Source organism: Paralichthys olivaceus, chromosome 7, assembly GCF_024713975.1.
Source record: "Paralichthys olivaceus isolate ysfri-2021 chromosome 7, ASM2471397v2, whole genome shotgun sequence".
Taxonomy (NCBI): Eukaryota; Metazoa; Chordata; class Actinopteri; order Pleuronectiformes; family Paralichthyidae; genus Paralichthys; species Paralichthys olivaceus.
The window spans coordinates 23,659,624-23,678,041 of record NC_091099.1 but is presented as its reverse complement, the minus strand read 5'-3'; the positions used below and the strand labels follow the sequence as shown (position 1 = coordinate 23,678,041).

At 40.8% G+C, this 18,418-nt stretch overlaps 1 protein-coding gene across 1 annotated transcript; it reads right to left on the bottom strand.

The window, feature by feature from the left end:
* Positions 1 to 3,966: 3,966 nt before the first annotated feature.
* Positions 3,967 to 18,086, bottom strand: LOC109624489 (ceramide kinase-like). The gene is made up of 13 exons (XM_020079197.2): positions 17,722 to 18,086; positions 15,305 to 15,445; positions 14,615 to 14,737; positions 14,270 to 14,395; positions 14,120 to 14,186; positions 13,656 to 13,801; positions 11,947 to 12,021; positions 10,812 to 10,964; positions 10,000 to 10,105; positions 9,322 to 9,401; positions 8,734 to 8,939; positions 8,159 to 8,379; positions 3,967 to 8,062 (listed from the first exon to the last, which is right to left on the bottom strand). The coding sequence occupies exons 1-13, from the start codon at positions 17,855 to 17,857 to the stop codon at positions 7,975 to 7,977; spliced, it is 1,668 nt and encodes a 555-aa protein (XP_019934756.2). The 5' UTR covers positions 17,858 to 18,086; the 3' UTR covers positions 3,967 to 7,974.
* Between the last annotated feature and the right edge of the window lie 332 nt (positions 18,087 to 18,418).

The window sequence follows — 18,418 nt, the reverse complement described above, 5'->3', positions numbered from 1 at the left end:
CTCTCCCCTCTTTTCCACCAACCTCTTTTCTCTCCCCCATTTTCCTCTGCTCACTGCATCTGATCAAGGTAGATGGCTGCCCACACTGAGTCTGGTTCTGCTAGAGCAGGGGTCACCAACACGGTGCCCGCAGGCACCAGGTCGCCCCCACGGACCACATGATTCGCCCGCAGGCCAGTTCTAAAAATAACACAACTCACCAGTGATTTGCGTCTGAAATTTGATATGCGTTTCTAATTAAATTTGATTATTTATTTTAAGTTTTTTTTCTCTTTGCCAAATTGCTGCTCATGGTGGGAACTGTTAGCCTTCTCTATACATTTTAAGGTCTTGATCTTATTATGTTATGATTTGGCGCTTAAAATAGAAGAATTGCGAAGCACTAACCTTGTTTGGATAAGTGCTTTACAAGTAAAGTTATTATTTTGTCAGCAGGTAAATGGTTTCGACATTCTGCATAATAATATTTTCAGCAGCACATCTCTTCTGAAATAAATGATAATGAAGCAGTGTTTATGTTAGATGAGGCTACTGGTCTAACGAGGAGGCTTCTTTGACTGAATTGGAGATTTCAGCTATATTTAATATAAGTAATGGAGACAATCTTCTTGTAGACTTGGATTACACAGTTTAACAGCTGCTGGCATTGTGCAAAGTTTGCTGTCTGCAGTAAAGAGGGTAAATCTAAATGAGGAACCTCCTCACCAAGTGCCTTGTTGGTGTTACATGTGAGGGTGAGTCAGTGATGTGTGGGTGTAAAAGTGGGGTCATGAGCAGGCTATAGAGGAATGTTAAAACATTTTATAAAGGGGCGACATTACTGAAAAACCAGGGGACAAAAGTGATGAAAAAGTTTTATAAAAATAGTGTATTAATGTGCTGAAGCCCATCATGTAAGTACATTTTCCTTTAGTGTAACAAATTCGATTGTTGATATTCACTTCACATCAAACACACTACACACCCCAAGTATGTCATAAAAATTCCTTTATTAACATCTGTTTTTCTCACACCACATTTATTCTCTCTCTCTCTGGCTCCTCTGTGTGTTGTCTATAGCTCGATCGGCCAGTTGTTATAGACAGATGGACACAGGTACTGTTTGAACAAGCAAGAAACAAATGCTATTTCCTGCAATTATATATATAAATAAATTAATATATTGTAAGGACTATATTACTGCTATAATGGAATTACAGTTACATTATTTTATGACATTAGCTTCTTTATTATGAAAAACGGTCTCTTTTGATGCACTGTCCTTTCACATTAACGCTGACTAAAATAATATCTTAAACACCAGTGTTTTTTCAAGAAAAATATGAAGCTGGGGAGTTTTCTGGATTTTTACAGCCATGGGAAACAGCTGCAGGTCCCTTGCTTGTTTTTAGTAGCTGTGCATGCACAGCAACACTTGAAATCATAAACACAACATCTTTAAAAACTTCTCCTCTGTGGTTTAACGGCCGCTTGACAGTGTGAAAATGTCCATTTTGAGAGATGAGTGAGTCAAAGTGAAATGATCAGAGTGAGACATCTGGAGGCTCACCTCTCACCTTCCTCCTCAGGAAGGAGCAGATGAGCTGTGTTTGGCTTTTCGCAGGATCTCTGTGTGTCTGTTGGAGAACTCAATGTCCCCCCAGCAGTGGGAACTGTTTGGTTTCTCTGTAATATTGTAGGGTCTCAACCTCAATAGACAATCAGATCCCTCATCACCAGTTGAATTTGCTGATCATTGTCTTCAGTTAGGGGTGGTTTACCAATTTTGCCATCCTGTCTTAAAACAACCAGCTCGTCATTAAAAGTCAAAGGTCTGCTGACATCAGATTTTCAGCTGCTGCGTCGGTTTGTTGACTTCCTGAAATCTTAATGATGTTATCTGACTTCCTTAATGAGCCGTAATCACCTGTGAGGGGGGCCTGCTGTTTGTGAACATGAAATCATTCTCACACCGGTGCAGAGTATTGATCCTCACATTTGTATTGTTTAATGACCGTGTCCTTTTGTGCTCTTGTTTGCTCTATCATTGACCTCCGAGCTTTTGCTTAGAATCATTCTTCACTGATGGTGTGTGAACACCGGGGGGGGGGGGGGGGGGGTACCAGATATGTGTGGTGTGACAAGCAGACTGAGGATTTTCAAGGGACATCATGCTCGACGAAGACTGCCAGAAAGCATGAGGAAGCCCCTCCCTGACACCTTGCTGTGGGTGGGGGAGTTGTGTTAGTGTGGGAGGGAGGAATCAAAAGATTTTATTATTTCTCTCACGTGAACACCAGGTCTGAAAATAAAAATCTCTGTGGTGAATGGATTATTGATGCATTACTAACCAGGTACAGGCTCAGGGGCCTGACAGGTCAGGGGGATCTCTGGACCACAGCTTCTGTATGGAGTGACCGTTAAAGGCTCAGTGAACAGGATCTATCTAGTGATGAGTTAGCTTATTGCTCCAACCCTTGGTAACATAAACACACAAAATGTTGAGAGCAAATGTTTGGTTTGTCCATTCTGGGCTACTGGTGGACTCAAATTGCCTGATTTTGTTCAGCTGCCGGTATTTGCTATGGTTCCAATTCCATCTCCTTTTCCTCTGTTCTCCTTCAGTCAAATCCTTTATTTTTTACATTTTTCCTCCACACTCTGTCTCCTTCTCTGTCTCTCCTGTCTCAAAATAAAAATCACAAAAAATGATGCCTTCCCATCGAATGTCAACTCCGTAATTCACCTGTCACCGGCGTCAGACAGAAAATCTGATGGTGTTTACATAATTGGCATTTTCTTCACAAAACAAATGCAGTTCATGTAGCAGCCCTTTTCTTTTCAGCTTGATGCTAGATGCTAACAGAACCTTCTTCAGGAAAATAAAATGATCTAAACATTCTAAACAATTTCCTCAGAAAGTGGAAGATGGCGTTGACACATCATGGTTGTGACACAGGAAATATTATCGTTAAGACATGTTTTCTTTTGATGAACAAGCTCCTTTTAATCATTAAAGAATATTGTTATCTATGTTATTTCACAGGAATGATTGAACCCTTCTTGGTGGACATGCTGTTTTAGACAGTCATAGATTTAAGTGAATAACTATTAAATTAAATTGAATTGTGTTCAATACATTCCATTATTAATCCCAACAGCAATTTCAACTGCTGGCTGGTTCTGGAGATAGACACCATCTCTGCATTTAAAGTTAAACTTCAAACGTTCCTTTTTTGATAAAGCCTATAGTTAGTTCTGGATCAGGTGAGTCCTGAACCATCACTTAGTTATGCTGCTATAGGTCTAGACTGCTGGGGGAACTCCCATCATGCACTGAGCACCTCTCCACTTCTCTCTGTCTCTCTGCCCCCCCACATTCATTCATTTATTTGTTTTAATACAAGTCAATGACTATTTCACTTTGTACTCCCATAGTCTCTCTCTCTCTTTTTCTCTCTCATTTCAGATATCTCTGACCCTGGAACCTCAGGACAACAACTTTCATTATTACTAATTACAATATTGCAGTAATTAATTATGAAATGAATTGTGCCTGTTATCAATAATAATTAATAGTCTTTACACTGTTATTGTTTACATTTTACATTTTAACTAGTCAGATCTGATACCTGATGGTGCTCACGTGTCCCCGTCTGACCTTCTATGTAAAGTGCCTTGAGATAATGTATATTATGATTTGGCGCTATACAAATAAAATTGAATTGAATTGAATTGAATTGAATTGAATTGGACGTGTTTTGTCCCATGTCTCAGTTATCAGTGTGGTGCAGTCCGTTGGAACTGGGAAATTGAAATGCTGAAGTTTCCAGTTGCGATGTCCAACTCATGGAGTTAGAGTACCCTCACCAACACCAACATCGATACCCAATCATTTCCATGATTTTTTATTTTAGCTTCAACTCAGCGTCCGTCCAGTTTGATTTAACCACCTCAGCTGGAGAAGAAACACAAACATGGCTTATAAACAGTTACAAGACTTTGAATTTATTTTCCTGTAAATGACAGACTAATGTTTGCTATCTTAACAGCGCTTTCTCCCCTTTTTCGACAACTTTTTATTGAATGAAATTAATAACTACTAGATAAAAATGCTAGCAGGGAGGTAGCCATTAGCTTGCAAGATACAGCAGTTCACCTTCGGGACCTCGCCACGTAACCTAGCACGTAGCACTGCATATTTCTTAGAGGCGCAAAAAGGAATTTCATTAAGCCATTTTCTGTTGTGTCTGAGTCTTTTGGTCTACAGGTACAATTAGTAAATGCAACATTAGCTAGTAGCAAGCCAGCTAACTATTCTGGCTGAATAGTAACATACATTAACTGCTGTCTACTGAGCTAATAACGTGGGATATTATGGCTCACTAGGGCTAGCACTATGGGCCGACATGTGCCCAGCTAAATAGCATGTTAGCTGTACTGTAGTCACCAGCTACTGTAGCTGCCCAGTGTAGCACTGTGAGCTTCCAGCACCAACATTTTCATGAAAACATGCAAATCAATGTACGTCTTTTCACGCTAAATCTGACATTAATTATCCGATACTACTGTGACACAAACATGTTTTATTAATAATTTCAGCAGGCTAAATATGAAGAAGATATTCAATCTTCTCCTGATCAAAATGCCACCTCAGTCGTGCACCTTCAGGCAGCTGAACGAGTGGTAAGCAAGGGGTTCCAACATCCAGAGTGATTCATTGAACACAGTTAAAAGATGAATCAACATAAGAGAAAGAGCTGAGCTACAGGTCTTCACAGGTCCAGGCTCTAACTGAGACAATGTTTTATTGTTGTAGTGGAGCATCGTGCTGCTGCCAATGCTGGTGTTCACTCTGTTTTTGTAAAGGTGCAATCATCCTTGCCTCCATTTAAGACCAGTTTTGGCTGTCCTGAACCTTTTTGGATCAGGCCTGTTCTCCAGCAAAAACAACATTGTTTTTCTATGGGGCTGCTCTGTACTGGCTCCAACATATTGAGCCTGTGAAGACCTGAAGACAACTGTCACAGACAAACAGCTACATCTCAGAACCCAAGCTGGTAGGCTATTCGGTCAGATTAAAATCAGGAGAAAGCTAAAAAGTGATTGATCAGAGTTTTGAAAAGCACCGTGAGCTGCTACAGGTCCTCTCCTCCATCAGTTTGAGTCCAGCTCAACATCAGCAGGCAGGAAACAGGACGGCTTTTCAACAAATCTGACTAACAGAAATACAAAGAAACAGCTTCTACTCAGCAAGTCCAGTACGGATACTCAACTTCCAGTCTGATTTGTCCTCAAAGTTTAAACTATTTTACAAAACAAAGATGCAGCGTGATCAAATGGAAACTGTCAAATAATTCCAAAAAAACAATTATATTTTGAATGATTCATCAGTGTGAACCTAATACAGTAAAATGTGTAACCTTCATTTGGATTGACTCATTTATAAACAAGCAGTTTCCTTTTTGGAGTGTGGACCACATGGCCAAAAGTATATTGAGCGTACATATCCTCAAATTAAGTTGTTTGTGACGTCCTAAAACAACTATTGCCCGCCCCAAATCTAGAGCACACTATTATACTCTAGACAAAACAAGTGTTCTTCAAACTTTTTGTAAACCAATTCCCTGTTTTGCCCGAATACATCTGTTTCTTGGTTTAATGCCTGTTGGCAGACCAGCTTACAGCCACATTACTGCCACCAACTGGACTGGAGTGTGGATCAAAAGATTGGCATTCACAATAGAAAACTTATTCATGACAACATTTATAAGAAAATAATCGTCCCAGTTTGGCGAAGAACTTGACTGGTCTATAAGACCTGAACACATGCAACACATTTGGGATGCAGCTATGGACTGTTACGTTTGGCCATGTAGTGTAGGAACATCACACAAAGCAACTACATTGTTTTTAAAAAAGGAGGTAAAATTGCTCTGAAGCAATCTGTTTGCAAAAACATATTGTCTGTTGAATCATTATTTCTGATTCTTGGAAGGTCCATGTGATTATCTTGAGGTTTTATGAACTGACCAGTTCAGATTTTAAGCTACAGCTACAATTCCAGCTCATTTCAAAGACTATGATGATTATCTGTTTGTTTGGTGTTAAAGCTGGAAATTTTCATGAGGTTGTGTTTGCACCAACTGACAAGTGATTTGCATATCGAGTGAAATGATTGAAAACATCCATGTGTGCTGTACAGCATCCTCAGCCACGACCTTTGACTGACTACATGTTTTTGATGAGAGTTAAAATTTTCAGACTTTTCTTTTTCTATATTGTTTGGAATTCATATATGTAAAAAATACAATTTGATAGCTACAACTAGGCTCAGATTGTTTCCTGAGAAATGATGGAAACATGAACACAACACTAATGGATGTGTTTTTGAAATAAGATGTAACAGAAACCTTCACACAGCTGAAAAACATAGACAGTGACTGTGGAAATAATATCACAAGTCAGAGTTCGACTTTCTACTTTTCATGTAAATCCACCTTTGACCTCTAGGGAAAATTGTACCCTGGGAATGACTGACATCCTTCAAACGTGTTACAGATAATTCTAAATTCAGGAATTGGTTTTGGTTGAAACTATTTAAAAATTCAAATAAGATGCCGTCTAACCCATTTGTACGGCAGAAGAGCTGCAGTCAAGACCACTGACTCACAGGGTGAGTTGAGTACAAGTCTAAACACACAAGGCAGAGACACATCTAAGATGATAAAAAAAAAAAAGGATCACAATCAAGACTAGACTACAGCACTAAAAAAGACTAATCTAGAAATGAATGAACAGGCAATTCAAGTCAAGCTCAAGACAAGTCCAAGTCAAACGAGTTTCAGAGAGTCAAGTCTACAGCTACAATTGAGAGTAACTGATAGCCAAGATTAAGACATGTCAAAGACAAAACAATCACAGGTACAAGGTGAATTTGAGTTCGGAGAGAAAAACTTTTTAGATAGAGATGTTCGACAACAATGCAGAGAATTTGTCCTGGACAAGTCAAAGCTACGTCCAAACAAGTTTAAGTCAGAGTCAAGACCCCCTACATCTATCAGACATCATCCTCAAGACAGAAGACTGAAACTGGTCAGATGGAGACAATTAGAGTCAAAACACCAGTGACACCATGAAAAGTCAGAGTCCACAAAACTCAATACAAGCCCTAATACAAAAAATGACAAGATCAAGACAAGTCTGAGTTAAAGCGGCCACATGATTGAGAGAAATTCAGCTATAAACAACCACATAACTGAGATCTAAAGCAAGTCCATGAGAAAACATCCACAGGACTCCTACAAGTCTGAGTCCAGACAACTACAACACTGAGACAAGTCTGAGTTCAAACAGCCACGAGACTGAAGAAAACAAGAATCAAACTGTCCACAAGACGACTCTTAATCAAATCACTGACGTGGCTCTAAACAAGCCTGTGTTATAAGGAAAAAAAGGCCAGACTTAAAATAACAACCAGTCAGTTCTACAGGCAGTGAGACACAGGCCAACACAGCCACTCAATGAGTCCATGTTGCTCGGACCTTTTTTTCATTTGTAGCAGAGACCTCAAGTCACAGAGGTCATCCAGTCATGATCTAAAGATTATGGAGACAACTACTGTCAGAAGTGGAGTTCAATATCAAAAATAAATCAGGTGACTGATCAACCAATGGTCAACTGTCCACATCAAAACACCAACAGTGGCACCCACCACAAATCCAAACTCTCAGGGTGAAACTTTTCTCTCTGCAGGGTCTCTTTGTGATTGATTTCTAAAAGCAGCTGTGACTTCCAAGGGGATACATATAAAGCAGTTCAAGGCGATTTAAGGAAACTTTTAAACCCAGGGAGTAACATTTTCATACGTCATACAAAATCCTGTTGAGTCTCCTGGTGAAATGTGAGTGTTGAATGACGATGCCTGCAGCAGTAACGTAGGTGACGACTGGAAGCAGAGAGAAGACTCCAGTGTCTGAATATTGGGCTACGGGTCTATATTGCACAGGGGTTGGTGAGATCCTCGAACACTGCCTGTTCTTCGATTCCTCGTGCAAACAGCTTGATCAACTGGCAGTGCACTCTGGGGGCAAAAAAGAAAGGGAAACGCACCTTAAAAAGAAATCCAAACAGGGCTACAATATTTGAAAACTGCTAAAATCACGCAGCATTGAGGTACCTAACGTCGATGGCCGTGTGGGTCAGGATCTCGCCATCGCAGTTCCAGCTGCTGTAGGCGGGGGCACAGCTGCAAGCCGGGTGGTCTCTGCAGATCTGGCTGAAGATCTGTCGTTTGCCATGCTCTCGCAGGTCCAGCTCCAGGTCAGAGTCGCTCTGGCAGTGTCGAGGCGTGAAGCGGAATCGCCGCACTCGGTGGACCTCGACAAACGTCATGTCAAACTGTGTGAAACGAGGGAAGGAGGAGACCATGAGGGAGATCTGGAGGAAACAGGTGGAACTATGCCAAGTGTTGTGATCTGACTCAAGACTCAGATTGTGTTAGTGAGAAAACTAGGAGTCAGTCTTCCGTGGACTGTGATATCTTACTGTAGTGATTAGTTGATTTAACTTGGTTATTGCTTAAGCAAAAAAAAAAATCGTTCCCTCTTGTTAATATTCTGCTTTTCTATGTCAGAGATAAAAGATAAACCATCTAGATTTTGGTCTGATAAAACAAGAAATCAAAATTCAACACCTTGGATGGCTGGTAAATGAAAAGACTATATTCATTTTGACAATTTGAGGACGCTGTACCTGGTCATCTTTGCTGGTGTGTCGCAGAAGGTGTCTGAGGAAATCAAAGCGGGAACATTTTCGGACCAGAATGAGGTCTGTGGTGCCGTCAGCCAGGTGAGCGGCAGGTGAGAGGCCCTTGGGGCTGCGAGGACAAGCACAGCTCATACTGGCAGCATTTATAGCCAAGAACTTCCCTCGGATCGTCCTCCACTCACCGTCACTCTCTGGAAGAACAACCCCCCCCACAAAAAAGACATCTTTGACCTTTCTCAATGTTGTAGTTGTCATAATATTGATATTCACAATACAGTTGTAAAATACAATGATCATATCATGACCATTCATCATCGTGTAAAGTGCCAGAACCCATAGTTGGGTCTTGTGCAAAAGACCATGCTGTGGTGTACCCCTGGGCTCTAGTCCCAGACCACTTTCTTTTTCCAAATTCAATATAAATTTATTCTGAAATGCAAACTCATATGCAAACATTGGGTGAGTTAGTGATGGCTGTATTTTTTTTAATGAAGCCCTCCTAGTAGCCCCTGCTTGCAGAATGTATCAGTAAGGATATTGTCTTACAAACATATATTTAGCTGTTTGACTCACCACTAGCTGATGTTTCATCAATCTGGCTCCTCTCAGATGTCTCTGAAAGTAGCTGCCCATTGTGCTGACAAACCACACAGCTGGAGATTCACAGACACACAGACGTTATTAAGGTAAGGTAACCAGAACCAAAATGACATGGTTTAATGAAAGTGTCATACACCTGACCCAAACCTTCTGCTTCTGATCCATCCCTATACAGAGCAGTTAGCTGTGCGTGAACCCAGCTTGACTAAAGTTAACCAGAAAGGATTGGCGTCTTAATCAAACCAGACTAAACTGAAACATTAGATAACTTTCTCTACATAATGTTAACTGCTAAACTTAACCTTCAGCTTATCGAAACCAAAATATTTGAGCTGCTTAACTGACCTGAAGCTTCAGCCGACCTGAAGCTATATATTTTAGCAGCTAAACTGACACTTAAACAAACTAGGACCAAACTGATTTTGCTTGTAAACTAAATGGTTATGTAAATTGACCAAACCTTGGCCACTAAACTCAGTGATTGTCTTAACATAAACTAAACAATTGAACCAAACTGTTTACCTCTGTTAGTTAACTTGAACAGTCTTAAAAAAACTCAGGCCTGAGTTCCAATTAAACATCAGAGAATCTAGATTATTTTCATTTTAAACACAGTGTCACACCTGTATAGCATGTCTCTCTAACCCTTACCCTGATCGACACCTGGCAGCATCTCGTGGAGTTCCCATGATGCCTCTGGCCGGCAGGTAGGACACTGTTCCTTCGTAATAATGATGTGTCAGGAACATTTTCAGACCTGCAGGCGTCAACATCAAACCAGTCCATTACAAAAAAATGGGATTGAGGATTATTCAGTATCACTATTATTCTTTATTAATACACTGTCTACAAAGAAACAGTCTCACTCTCTCTCTTACACACAGACATAATAATTTTTTTGCTGCATCTGTCCTGTCTAGTAGCAATTCTGTTATTTGTATTTGAGGTTCTGGATGAAATCAGGTGCACATGTGAGAACAGTGGAATCTATATGTTACGTCCCGCCTCTGCCTGCCTCTCACCTGAACGCTCCAGAAATTATAATGTTGTGAAGGCGTCAGAGCAGAGAACCTCCTGCTGTGTTGGTCATGTGAGGAAAGCAAACTTAAAAGAAAGCCGCAATTGTGCGGATATGCTTCGGAGATCATGTCCGAACACGACTTAATTGTAATATTGTATTTGTGTATGTTCAATGGGCCAGAGCCGTGGATTCTTTAAACAATTATTATTATTATCATTATTGAGTGTAATGACTTCCAACAAATTAGCATTTATTTTAATGTCAGTATTTGTTTGATATTTGTTGAGGCTCATATATATTGCTACATTATATTCCTGGAACAGTGATATTCTCATCTATTCATTCATGTATAGATGGGTGGGTGGGTGTGTGCAGTTGGGACTGTAACTGTACCATACATTTCCCCTCAAACCTTTAACATGCTCAACATGTAACACTCTACCTGATAAGTCGTATCTGGCCGGTCCCATCCATCTCTTCCTCTCACTGTCAGTAAGCACGTCGCCATAGAAACCGTATCCCAGCAGGGAGACTGAGTATCGCAGAAATGTGTTGTTGTGGTGAACTGAGCATACATCCATGGGCTGAGAGTCTCCTGTGCACAAAACACATAAGCAAACACACCATCAACAAACCAACCCGGAATTATTTTACAAATATATATTTTTTAAAAACTAGTCCTGCAAGCAGCTTAACCAGAGTCTACTTCTGAACCACACTGGCACTGACCCAGAACAATTTGGGCTCTAAGGCCTTCAGGAAGTGCAGTAAGTGTAATGTTCAGAGCATGTTCTCTGACATAACACTAGATGTCAGCGTGGGACCATTTTCATCATTTCAAACATTTTATAAATGGACCATATAGCAGCAAAAACTGTCATTTGACCAATATAAAAACCACACATGATAATCACATCCAGGACTGGTTGAACAAATTTGGTGCAATTTGGATAATCTGTCGGTGAGATAATAAGGTGAGTTAAACCCGGGTAGTTAACACACAAGAACAACAATAAAATTATGTTTACACAATCTATATTTGGTATCTATATTATATCATACATAAATATGAATATGAAATCAATATTGAGCTTTTTATTTTCACAATCAATTAGTATTTATTACTATTAATTACTCTTTTTTAATTTTAATTCATCATTTGTTCTAGTGAAAGTTTTCCCTCAGTGTCCAAGGTGACATCTTCAGTGAATCATTGTGTCCAACCAACAACCGCAAACCCAACAGATATTCAGTTTGCTGTTATGGGCGAACAACCAAAGCAGCGTCAATTCTCACACCGGAGAACCAGAAGCCTCATTGACTCTGTGACTATTTGTTCCACTTTAAATACAAGTTCTGCATATTAGGAAAAGCTGTTTGTGAGGAACATGTCTTTACAGTGGTAGCAACATATTGATGAAAAGCATTAATTTAGTGTTTATTTGTGTGTTTATTTCAGGGGTAATTAGCAGATATATATATATATATATACAACAACAAAAAATGTTGTGTGCACAATGTTACATAACCTGTGTGGTGCAGAATTAATTCATGCTAGAGTTGATGATGTCACTGACCCACTATGATGTGCAGAGCAGAGGTCACAGGGTCGTTGGTGCCGACAGTGGCGAAGCAGATACAGTCTGTTGAACCTGGATCAAACATAGAGGAAACAATGAGAGATGATGATAACAGAATACAGAGCAAACACCACTGCACTGTGATGGAGACCTGGACAATGATCAGCTCTTCTTCATACATGGATAACTGAGTTCAACAGATTAGATTGATCCGAAACAGCAGTTTTACCAACCAAACACTTGCTTTCTAATAGTTATAGTAAGAGAATATGTGAATACTAATTATAATTATGTATATAATTATGGAAAAACATTATGATCTGTTGATGTAACTCTGAGTCGTATATCTACAAGAATAAAGTTGTACATTAACTAGAAAAAAGAACATCAGAAGATCAGTCTAATGCCTGTGTTAGAATGAGGAATGTGGAGCAACATAATACTTTTGTCATATTAGCACCAAATAATCACAAGTATCAGGACTTAAAGATAAAGCTAGAAACTGTCTATTCTAAAGAAAGAACCACAAAGACTTGGAGGAAATTGCCTATTATATACAGGATGAGATTGGTCATCAAGAGTTTGGATCCAGAAGGACTATTTTCGTAAAATTTCATCATTCTCATTTAACTACAACTTTCTTCTCGGTATTTTAAGACAATACTCAGAATTTTATTTTCTGCATGTGGCCTCAATTCCTAACAATCTAATCACACGATTAAAAAAAACTGGGTAAAATAAAAATTAACGGATTCAAATTTTGAGATACTGTGAGCAAAAAGTCAGATGCTTTTGTCTGCCTGTTGAGAAACATGTACTTTTAATACATAGAGCTGACTTTGTCATTTTACTGAAATTGTTAAATAATGAAGCTGAATGTTTATGTTTATGCTTTTTAAGAGTTCTTAGAACATGTCTAATGATGATCTCTGAGACTTGTACGCATTAACCTATTGATCCGATGGATACCTCATATGAACTTTGATCAGCACTAAAACTCTCCTCATTTTGGAATTTACACACACACACACACACACGCACGCACGCACGCACGCACGCACGCACGCACGCACGCACAAACTCTGATTGGCTATTTAAGTCAAATCAGTGTTCATACATAGTTAAGGCCCACTGGAGACTGTCTATTCATCTGTAAGGACACAGAGCATGTATTTTTAATGGCAACATCTTTATTTATATTTGATGTGGAGACAGACTGAGTACTGTGATGTGGGGCTGGGACACATTTATGTCTCTTAAACACAGAGATTTTTTGAAACTGTTAATTATTTATTTTTCCATTCATTGACAGCAGTGTACGTAAGTCAGCCTTTAACTAGGTGTGAACACATGTAGTTAAGGCTGTCCACTCATGATCAGATCTCTCAGGACGGATGTTAAGACCCAGTCTGACCAGGGCCAGACTCAGCAAAGCATAGTTTGTAATTAATAATTTTATACACAGCAGAGAATGTCTTGGGTTAAACTGCAGGTGACCATCGCAACACAAATGATGCTACAGGTTAAGCCATTTCACTCAGGGACCACAGGAGCGTCCTGAGCAAATTCTTCAAACACCTCTACAACTCCATCGAGGACCTACTTTTCATCCTCTTATTGCTCTAATACTACGACTAAAGGTGGCATCTAAACAGAAGGATGAGCACTGTATTTTATTACAATCAAACATATTATTTGTTTCTGACCTGCCGGAATGATTCCGATGCGAAGTGAGCAGGGAAGCAGCGCCTCATCCGCACAGTTTGGATCTACGCCACCGTCGATCTGTGTTCTCCAGATCAGCCCATGGATGATCTCGCTGAACATGCCGTCCCCTCCAACGCACACCACACTGAGCCAGGATCAGAGTAAAATGTGAGGAGATTACAAAAGTGAAACTACATTAATTATCCGTATAAAATGCAATTTCATTAAAGGGTCAAAAATAACTAGAATAACAGCCAGAGGGATGTGTTCTCTGTGGAGCTCAACAGCCTGGTCAAAATCTTCTTTTTCTAAATAGAGATTTTGATTATCAGCCATAACATTTGAATCTTCCAAGGTAGAAGAAAAATTACTTTCCAGGTTTAGGGTTTTCCAGGATACATGGAAATCCTAATTTTTATTTTGAACTGTGTTTTGTGTGGGAATTAAGCTGCAGGACACTCACCCATCATACTTCTTCAGCTCTGCCTCTGTCTTCAGGTGATCCCTCGCATGATTGGCGTACTCCGTCACTATGGCAACCAACACACAGATAGAACACGTTAATATGCAGAATCGCTGACCCAGGAATTGGTAGAGGTAATGCAGGACGTACCGATGACATCCGTGGAGATGCCGGCCTCAGCAAACAGCGGGACGACCTTCTGCTCAAAGATGCGTTTGCCCTGTCGCTTCCCCCCATAAGGGTTGATGTAGACCAGCAGGTGTTTTGGTCTGGTGGCTGTAAACAACAACTACGTTACTGACAGTTTCTAGGAACAATCATGAGTGTGTTACTGCACAGTCACACATACGGATACAAAGAGGTTGTCCGGATCTGATCTCTTTTGCAAAACCTCAATTAACTTTTTTTTTCACAGGTTTTGAATCTGTATGTGTGAGCGCACTTTTAGTTAGCATGTGTTAGTCAGTGTGTGTTACTGTTGATGAAGTGTCGTACTGATAGCGACGAGCTGCTCTCTGATGCTGCTGACCCAGCGTTGGCACAGTGCCTCATCTGAACACGTGAAGCTGACCTCAGCACACCGCCAGCGGTGCTGCTGACACCTCTCCACGTACAACACTGGAACCCAAAAAACACACACACACACAAGTCAAAACCAATCATCACAATGTTACAATAATATAGATATTTTGGGTAATTGATGCTGCCTAGTCCGTACTCAGAAAGTACTAAGAGCCACAGAGTGAACAAACAGCAGCTTTGTTTAGTCTATTTAGAGATGTTTTTCCAGAATGTCTAGGTTTGTTTCAAGAAGCTTTTCAGGTGTGTTCAACATGTTTCCAGGTCTGTCTATTGAGCTTCCTGATGGGTCCTCATGGTCTTTGTGTTGTGAACACGATATGTTTAACATGATGTATTTAGATTCCACACATTTCCTCAGTGGTAAAGGTTGTGATACTATGCTTCCACAAGTGTGTTTCATGATGTGCTTAATGTCTCACCATGTTTACTTATTCAGGTGTGTTACCAAGTGTGATTCCAGATGTTTAATGTTTCTACATGTGTTTAATGGGTTCCAGATGTGTTTACTGTAATTCCAGATGTGTTTGAATGTGTGTTTAATATGTCTCTAAATGTGTTTAATGAATTTCCAGCTGTGTTTAATGAGTTTCCAGATGTGTTTACCTGTGAAGGTCTGCCTGCAGTCCTTTCCATCTCTCTCTTTGATCTTCCTCCAGCTGCCATCGTCTCTTTGTCTGCTGCTGTTCTCCTCCTCTTCCTCTCTGACAGAGATGATCTCTGACACTGACACACTGTGATGTACACCTGAACAACACACACACACACACACACACTTTGGTAACATTATAATCCTACAGCCACATCTTGTACATCAGATTTCAAAGACTCTTGGCGGCGAATGAAAACATCAGACAGCAGGTAACTTTGGGTTAGAAGTCATTGAGACCAAAATAAAAGCCATGAAAGACAAGTAGTCGAAGTGAAACCAGTAGTAAGTTATTGATCAGTAACCAAATAAGAAGTGGACTGAGTGATTGTTTTGAAGACGACAGCTACAGAGAAATCAGAAGATCAAACCACAGCTTCTCCTGTTAATAACTTAACTCACTTCTTACATTAGTAGGGAGATTTGTGAAGCCAACTACAGATTCCTTAAAGGGGTGATAATTATAGTGATTACAATACAAATGTAAATATCTTGCTGTATTTCAAATGAAGCTCTATTGCTCTCCTCACAATCAATCAACTCAAACATTAACTGTGAATCCTCAGACCACATTGACATGAAACATGTAAATCTTACTGCAGGTGTTGATGACTGATCACTTGACACCTTCAGTAACATGTGGATCATCTGACTACTGTATCTGTGTCATATGTCCACACATGTATTAACATCTTATATAAGACGTGGGAGGGAACCCGATCAACTTTCTGGAGTGAATTCCTGCTCCAGTTTCCACAGAGATGACCAGAGGGAGACTAAGACACATTAGACGTAACAAGGAAATGTGACCTGTGCTGCAATGGCATTTGCATTCAATCAGCAGTCACTCTCGGGTCAAATGACTCAGCAGTGGTCACAGGTTTTTATATCAGCTCCAGCACTGATCAGCAAAACAGAAAGACACACTCCCCCTCTGGCAATGGGACATGAGTCAAACACCCTTTTAGAGGACTGACATGCCTTTTTAAAACATACTTATGCCTGCTCCTTTTGGTGTAAATAGCACTGACGGTGAAATTGTCCAGTCTTAAGAATGTCAGGGAATTTCTAAAACACACTTTGTGATGTTATATCACAATAAAGCATTTGTGTGTCTGTTGAGGACAGTGAATTATTTGTACAGTCGACCATCATGTCTTTGCTTGAGATATCCTTCATTCACATGTTCCTTCTGCTTTAAAACAACTGGACGCCATTGATACTTGCGCTTGTGTTCTATAACTAAAATGCATGATCCTCTGCACTACTGAACACTGACTATATATAAAGAAGGACAACATGTATCCACTTCCTCCCACTGCACATACATGAAGCTAAAAGTGGAGCCACAATATCGAACCACCTACACACTCGCCCAACTAATCCTGAGTCAGTCTAAGCAGTCAACCATGTAATAGAATCAAATGAAGTAAAAGCAGCTTCAAGCTGCTGACAACCAACCCTGCACTGAGTTTCCTGCAGTGAACAGTCTGGTTCATGTCAACCCAAGGGCAGCTGTGGCTCAGGGGATAAAGTGGGACAAGCGGGTCATCCACTAATTGGAATGTCGGCAGTTTGAACCCCATTGCTGCATCATTAACAGAAGTTTTGACTTAAATTCCCCTTGTGATCTCACAGTCTTTTGATTTTTGTCATTGGGGAAACAGATGTTTGTTAAGAGATTGTCACGGAAATCTATGTTATAGCATGTTGTGAATTCAAAACAACCAGAGAGACCCACCACAGACACACACACATGTATATGTGCGGAGACACGGAGGTTCTGTATCTGTGGTGAATCAAACCCACCTCAGAGGTGCGACACACAACAACCAAAAGTAATGTCCACAAAGTTCAAATCATTAGTGGTGTGCTGGTCTCAGATTTGTCTGATTAGAGTTGACAGATGAACTATTAATGTAAAAAGTTGTTTACAACTGTCTTTCTATCATAAGGTTTTAATTTCTGCTACAGTCCACAGCAGGGACAATCTTCAGCACATTCAGGGATGAGTTGTAAGACTCTGTGGTACATGCTGTAGGCCAGTGAATGTGACTGTCCTCTGAACGTCTCGAAGAATGAACGAGGTTTGGCTTGTGTGCCTGCAGCCGCACTCTGACCTGCACAGATCGAGTGTCACACTGGATGCGATGACTTATGTAACCGGATGCATCATGTCTCACTCACTGTCCCATTGCCCCTCTGTCCTGTCCACTACTGTATATTATCTCTGTGTCCAACATGTCCCTCTGTGTCCTCTCTGCCCTTTGTTTACCACGCAGGATGTAGCGGTGCGTTCACGAGCGACAGAGCAGATAGAGACAGACAGACACACACGCAGCGGACAGACATGTTATCTTTATCCGGGTCTTACAGGGTCTGAACGGGTGGTACACCGGGCTGGAGATCCGTCTCTTCCAGGTGAGCATGGACCGGCTCAGACTCACATCGTACGCGGCGTTTCTGACGCGGAGCTCGGACAGCAGCAGCAGCCTGCGCGGCCTCTCCATCTGTGTTCGTCCGTCCTGCCTCGTCCTTCAGCCGGCCGGGGAGGCAGCAGCAGCGGCCCGGGGGGACGGTTACCTCAGTGCGGACATGTTCTGTGCTGTGTGTCCGAGGTGAAAGGCTCCAAAAGGTCGATCAGCAGACCACCGTGAGAGCAGCGGAGCGCTCTGAGGACAGGGTCCGTGTAGCGGAGCTCCGCTCGGGGAGGCTTTTTCTGACAGATAGCGGTTTCTTACCGGATGTAGGAGGGGCCACGTGGTGCGTTCAGGCGCTACCAGAAACCTCGGATTACTTTTACTGGAGTTGTAAATATCCTCATCTCATCTGCGATGTTCATCAGCGCCAAGAGTCCGTTCTTTAAAGGGATAGTTCACCCCAAAATGAAATCCCCTCATTAGCTGCTCACCACTATGCCGACCAGCCACTTTTATAAACTCAAAAAAAACAATAAGACAACAAAAATTGCAGTCAGCTGCTGTACACCAACTGTTTACAACACTGTTTGCACTGTATACATCTTATTTTTTTGATAGACCTCACTGCCTATACTCTTAATCCTGTTTATA

Coding starts and splice junctions, on each gene's coding strand:
- LOC109624489 (XM_020079197.2), bottom strand. CDS start 17,857: ATGGAGAGGCCGCGCAGGCTGCTGCTGCTGTCCGAGCTCCGCGTCAGA. Junction 10,106..10,811: donor GGCCAGATACGACTTATCAG/GTAGAGTGTTAC, acceptor TGACGCCTGCAG/GTCTGAAAATGTTCCTGACA. Junction 8,063..8,158: donor CACACGGCCATCGACGTTAG/GTACCTCAATGC, acceptor TTTTGCCCCCAG/AGTGCACTGCCAGTTGATCA.